This window comes from Lolium perenne, chromosome 7 (assembly GCF_019359855.2).
Source record: "Lolium perenne isolate Kyuss_39 chromosome 7, Kyuss_2.0, whole genome shotgun sequence".
NCBI classification, from domain to species: Eukaryota; Viridiplantae; Streptophyta; class Magnoliopsida; order Poales; family Poaceae; genus Lolium; species Lolium perenne.
In genome coordinates, this window is record NC_067250.2 from 194,651,299 (window position 1) to 194,658,128 (window position 6,830).

Consider the following 6,830-nt stretch of genomic DNA (forward strand, 5'->3'; position numbering starts at 1 on the left):
AACGGGCTTTGCCATGGCACCCAAGCTTGCTTAATCTGGCCCATAAAGACTTTTGCGCCCACCAGCCCGGGAACCATGGATGAGCGAAGGAGGATAAGCATCAGATATGCTTTATTGAGGAAACTACACCTACATTAAACCTTAATAAGAGCAACCCAACCCCTCTCCCACTCACCGTCGGCCACCTCATGGCCACGACAATGGGACGGAAAGAGGTCAGGTTGAGGGATCGTGGGTTTGACAAAGAGAGAGGGGGACATGAAGGGCCAGTCGCCACACGTGGCATAATGATGAGTCGAGATGGCGAGACTTTGGTGCACACCATTCCACGATCACGTGATGCAGCTACAAGGAGCACATGTGTCCCAAGTCTTCGACGGCATTCTCACCGCTGTGTTGTGGGTAGTTTTAAGAACAAAACTTGCACATCACCTTTAGACTAGCGGCCAGAGTGAATGTGTAAATAATTGCTTGTAAATGCGCTTAAGAAGTTTTGGGGTAGATGGTTGCCGCTCGTAGAATTTCGATACAACTCTTCCTATCGGTTACCATTGGGTTGTTCACCTTTTAAGGCACTCTAAGGCCATGATCCCAACATTGGCAAAATGCCTGATTTGGCACAAACCTTAAGCGAGTCCGTGTTTAAACTTGTAACTAACAAACTACACATCTAAAAGAGAAGATGAAGCATTGCAGTTGCTCAAAAGAGAATGAAACTCCAAGCCGATTGCCATCACACTGGTTAAGTGAAGGCAGAAACCAATTTAACTCTTACTATCGGTCACCATTGGGTTGTTCACGTTTTAAGGCACTCTAAGGCCATGATCCCAACATTGGCAAAATGCCTGATTTGACACAAACCTTAAGTGAGTCCATGTTTAAAATCATAACAAACAAAGCTACACATCTAAAACAGAAGATGAAGCATTGCAGTTGCTCAAAAGGTAATGAAACTCCAAGCTGATCACCATCACACTGGTCACCATGTAGGCAGACAAAACCAGTACACGCTACCTGCCCTCCCCGCGCTTGGCCAGGAAAGCCCATCTTGGTTGGCCTCTGTTAGAGGATCTCTAATAGAGCCCGTATTTATCGGAACCGAATAAACTGAGTTCAGTCTCCCGAAAAACGAATTGAGAGCGCATATGGGCACGGCGCAGAACAGAAACCGTAAACCCAAACCGAACTCGCGAAAATCAAACGTCACGAGAAATCGATTTTCGTGATTGCAGTCGATTTCATCCGATCAAGCTTAATTCGTTCATAATTCACAATAATAGTGGAAAAATACATCCGCATTGGACCTACATTACGTACTACGGACCTAATTAGACTAGAAATTAAGGTTCCCGGAGACTATACTGTCACTGGGCGTCGGCGGAGGGTTTATGGTCGCCGGCGGTTGCTAGGCGACGACGAGGGCCGCCACCTCGATGGCCGCCGCGCCGGAGGCGCTCCCGCAGAGCAGAGGCGGTACGTCTGCGTCGTGGTCATCGTCACCGCTCGGGGGGTAACGACGGCAGCGGCGGGCTGCACGCGCCGGCAGTGGGGAGCGCCTCCGCTTCCCCAGCCGCAGCTGCAGCCGCAGCCGCCTCCGCGCGCGCTTCAAGGAGGCGCGCCATTACGTCCGGCCACTTGCGGCCGGCCCGCTTCCATGCGGCGTCGGAGCGCGACCGCCTGGCGCGCTCCGTCTCCGCCCGTACGCCCGGCGGACGGTGACTTGCCCTTCCGGCGCCGGATCGGCCGCCGTCCCTAATCACGCGTCATTTGGGATGGCGGGGTGGTGGCCGTAGCGGCGGAGCGGCGTCCGAGCGCCCGGGATTGCTCGTCGGAGCGGCGGCGGGCTGCGGCGGCGGGAGAGGAGCGGCGGGAGGGGAGTAGGGTTTCCGAACCGAACTCCCCTCCACCAACCCTTTTAATAGGGGCCGTGCGGTGAGTTTCTCGGGCCCCTGAACTTCCAGTTCAGGCGGCCCATGTTTACGGGCTCTGATCTGCGCGCATTTCAGTCCGAACCCGTAAATCCGCCGGAAAAGTTCGGTTCCGGCGGGATTTACGGGCTCTGTTAGAGATGCTCTTACAACCGCGAATTAACCAGAAAACTAGAAAAATACATCATAAAATACATCATAGATCTTCACACATATTAGCAAATCATATGTATTACGAATTATCTTTACATCGGAAATTACAAATTTCCTTCTCGAAGTATGACCGATTGTGCATTTGTCCTTACGCTGCGTAGGGTGATTGTCGTGTTATTTTGATAAACTTTATAGCACGTCACCGACCATCTGCTCATGTTTCTTGAAATTTGAGTGTGAAAAAAGGGAAAAAAGTTGTCTGGCATGAGAATACACAGCTGCGTACTAGCGGTGTGCAGAGTAGCATCTGAAGGTTTAGATATAACCGTACACACGTGAAGGCAGAAACCAATTAAACTTTTAGTCTTTCACACAGCAAGCTAGCACGAAGCACAATACGGGGAGAAAGTTCAAGCAACACCAGCTGGTTTGCACATCAAAAGGCCTTCTGCAGGATATACACAAACTATTGAAGATCCAAAACACCAAGACAGTGACTTTAGACTACTGAACATGGCACAGCTGTATCGGTCATAATTCGAACAGGGCACTGGGAAGATCAGAGAGAGTAGTAGTCATGGATGTAAGTGTAGTATCTGGTGTCATCGCAGGTTACGTTGTGCAGGTCTGGAGAGTCAGGGGACGAGGGGGGTGTATAGTCTTCCCAGTAGTTGTCGCCGTAGCCATCATCCTCCATTGCTCCCTCCTCCATTGATCCCGTGTCACGCAGCATACGAGCCTCTATTTCATAGACATCAGGCAGCTCGATCACTTCGCCTTCCTTCTCTCCAATAGTATGGAGATCTGGGCAGCGAACATGAGGCCAGTGTCCTGGCAGCCAGACATGATTGATCTTGGCGCATCGAGCTATGAGTTCATCGTCAACTTTCAGATGACCACAATCTGTAAGGTCGAGGCACTCGAGGTGTGGGCAGCCTTCAAGAATGGCGTAGACCCCTTTTTTGGTCAGGCTGTTGCCGGCCATCTGAAGGAGCCGCAACTCATGCAAGTTCTCTGCTATGGCGAAAGCCTCCTCGTTGTGTCTCGCTTCCCAGGCCTCGTACGGCTCTTCCTCCTCCTCCTCTTCCTCGTCATCGTCCTGGCGCTGTTCCATCATCATCTCATGCTTAATCGCATCAGAGTCGTACCAATCCATATGGATCCTTAGACGTTTCAGCTCTGGGCGCACTGTTCCGATCTGCTTGAAGAAATACCCTGGCTGCTGCTGATGCGAGTACTCTATCTCTTCCAGCATTGGACATTTAGCTGCAAGCCTAACTACTGCATCCTCATCATCCCAAAAGTATCCAGGGGCGATGAGCCGAATGCTCTTCAATGATTTGCCTCTGCAGAGATAAATATCAAAATAGACCGCATATCACATTTCAAAATAGAGAGTCACATAAACCGATCAAGCAAGATCAGAGAAGAAGTATGCAAGACTGCATAACAAGTTTAAGAGATCCAAGTTTAACAGGCAAACACAATTTCTCGGGAAAACCTAGTGCTGGGAGAAATTTATATCAAAAGAGAGTCCCACTATGTCAAGTTCTTTTAAGTGACGTCACATTCATTTGGTAATAAGCATCCTGTCCTAAATATCAATAGTGACATCATAAAAAAAAGAGTAGGACTACCACACACCAGCTTATTTGGCTATTTAGCTTATGTTTCCCCGACTGTAGAGACAAATAGCTAGTAGTTAAAGCTGTAAAGACGTGCACATTTGTTTTAGTTTGTTATACTCAGCTCAAGCAATTGGAGTGTCCTTTATACAAAATATTAGACACAGGCCACAATAATATATCATGAAACTGACGGCATGCTTGGAGAAAATGCATTGGCCCGGTTAGATACCACTTCACTTCCTATGTGAAATTCATGTTTGCAACTATTAACAGGAGGTAAATACTGCAAACAATCCTAAAGACTGAGTAAACGACAAAGTGCTGAAATTCAAGAACAGGAATGCAGGATGCAAAGAACAATACCTGCTTGCAATGTAACCGAGGAGTTCGCCACTGACAAACTTCTGAGCCCAGAATGACTCCATTCGTCCATCAGAGCGATCTATAGCCACCTTTGCCATTTTGCACATGACGCTTTCTGCCTTTGAGAAAACCACCTTGTGGCGTGTCATGTCCACAAAACGCCACAACTCAGGGGACTTTGCCGTCAGCAACCATGAACGGCACACAAGTCCCGCACCCATCAGGATCTCAATTGTCCCAAGCTTCATGAAGATTGCAGAAAGAGCATCGAGTGGGAGCTCAGACCAATCTCTAACATCAAATACGGGCAAGGTTTTTGGCTCTACTTCCATTGTGCAAGGTAGCACCTAAAAACGATAGTATTGTCAGAGAGAACAAGACTGCCAGACTTTCGCAAGGACTTGAAAATCTGCATGATGACACAGCTTGAACACAAGAAAGAAGAAGCTCATGCAATGCAACATGAGCAGCTTCTCCACAGAGCACACAAACGTAACTTCTACAAGAAAACCGATGGAAGATCAATGGTTTAGAGTGAAGCAACCGCAGATATATAAAAAAATCATACTATTCCATTTACTGCGACCAATGCTCCAACTACTAGAACCTTCAAATGTAATAAAAAATAAATACATAAAATCTCCTCGGCTATTGATTAGGTAAATAAGGGTCAAATATTTCTACGTACTAATAGATGCACACAATAATAAAATTGCAAGAGGGGAAAAACTGGAGAGAGTATCAGTATTGAAAAAGAATTCGTTGGTAACTAGCAACAATGGAAAAGAATTTACTTCACTGCAAGGAACTTCTCAGCAAGTAATGCTATAGTGTGATGATAGCTAGTATCGAAATGAAAATAAATGATGCCTGGCATAGTTAATAGCTAACTAGCAACGGTAATAAATAACAAATTTGGCTGCACTGGCGACTAAAAAGATTAGAGTGCGATGAAAGAGTAACCTTGCAGGGTAGCGGCACTGTCGTCGGTTCAGGGCTGTTCTTATGGACAGTGATGTCGGGTTTGGGATATCCGTTCGGAAGCCCATCTCTCACCTTATCATGTCTCATCTCGGCGATTCCATCGGCAGGGCAGTGCGGTGGTGGCAGCACCTCCAGTTGCTCATGCTGTTCCAATTCCATTCCCGTGTCTAATACTGACATCTAATTGAGAAAATTATTCACTTCAGTAGGTGATAAAAATATTCTAGTACTCTAGTTGTATGTTAAAAAGATTGATTCACAATTTAAAACTAGTCCGTAATAAATGTTAAATTCTTAGCTCCTATGACAGCTATAAGCCTAAACACCTTTGAACAGAGTCGTTTGAGCTGCGTATACATAAGCTAAAATCATTCAGACAGGCTCAAACAGCTCCTATTATTACTTCCTCTTGGGTTAATCTAATATTCCAGAAAAATTTACATCCCAGTGTTAAAGATCAACTGTATTATGAAATGGTGCATAGATACTTAGTCTGGAAAATTTAAGTGTGACTGGTAAGTAGGACGCATGGCAGGGGTTTCGGTTGCGCCACAATAGGTGAGAGCAAGGGCACCCGTCCCGAGTCTCCAGATGAATGTTAGGTATCCCTCTAACTTTGCATTGGAAGATGAAGCTCCTAGCTCTATTCCACACCTTGATTGACACAGAAGAGTGATTGATTGACTCCGAAACCACCAATCCACATTAGGAGTTGGCTAGATACACGTTAATAGTCCAACTCAAAACTGATGAGAAACTAAAACTAGAACTCCATCCAATCCGAAGGGACTGAGTCGCATCGAACTGAAGGTGATCGAAGTGCACCCCGACAAGGAACCTGGATTTTGCCCCCTGGCGGATACACGACGCACCTCTCTGTACTTGTGGAGGTAGAGCCTGAGGGGTTGGATGTAGTCCTGAAACCCCAACGTGGCCATCGCCCACAGCAGGTCGTCGCCGGTCAAGGCCTCCCGCTTCTCCCTTTTGCATCTGTCGCTCGCCCTGCAGAAATAGAACCGACGAAATCAGCACAAATCAAATCCGACCAAAACTGAAGGCGAGAAACCGAATAGAGGAAGCCCGTTTATTACTCGCTGGTGAGGAAGGCGATGAACTCGGAGACGAGCTCCTGCACGGCCTCCTTGGCCTCCATGTCGATCTTCCCGTTGGGCGGGATGGCCCTCCTCATGATGCGGCTGATGTCGGCGACCGGCAGGAACCCGTCCCGCTCCCCGACGCCACTGGCCGTGGGGCTCCCTCCAGCGGCCGCGGCCATGCGCTCCCCGGCTGCACCGCCGCCGGCAATCGAAGAACTAGAGTAAATCAGATCGGGCAACTCTTACTCAACAAACCCTAACCCCTGGAATGGAAGGTGCGAGAACAGCGGGGATGTGAGAGTCTGAGAGCTGTTTTGGAACGAGGAGGCGGCGTTGTCACCTTATATATACGTAGGCGCGCCCGTGCTGGTGGAGAGAGCGGAGGAGGCGAGGCGGTGCCAAGCAGAAGCTTACGGTGAGGCCCGGCCTCTTTTTACCGGAGGGAGAAGAGAACGTGAAAACATTCACTTTTGTTCACATTTTTCTGATACCCCCTTTTGCTTTATCTCGCGACAGATCGACCAAGAAATCAACATTTTTCATACACCCTCTGTTCGAAAAAATTGATATATAAATGTTTTCCAAATTCAGAAATCTCGGTTAAAATTTCTAACTCTACGGTTCAAAATTCGTAATAGTTACGTTCGCTAAAAAAATAATTTCATGATGACAACAAA

The 6,830-nt window shown here is 47.6% G+C and overlaps 1 protein-coding gene across 1 annotated transcript; it reads right to left on the reverse strand.

Annotated features, from left to right (window-relative positions):
- Positions 1-2,416: 2,416 nt before the first annotated feature.
- Positions 2,417-6,607, reverse strand: LOC127314602 (uncharacterized). The gene is made up of 6 exons (XM_071824152.1): positions 6,494-6,607; positions 6,148-6,416; positions 5,827-6,058; positions 5,036-5,236; positions 4,073-4,419; positions 2,417-3,427 (listed from the first exon to the last, which is right to left on the reverse strand). The coding sequence occupies exons 2-6, from the start codon at positions 6,330-6,332 to the stop codon at positions 2,641-2,643; spliced, it is 1,752 nt and encodes a 583-aa protein (XP_071680253.1). The 5' UTR covers positions 6,333-6,416; positions 6,494-6,607; the 3' UTR covers positions 2,417-2,640.
- Between the last annotated feature and the right edge of the window lie 223 nt (positions 6,608-6,830).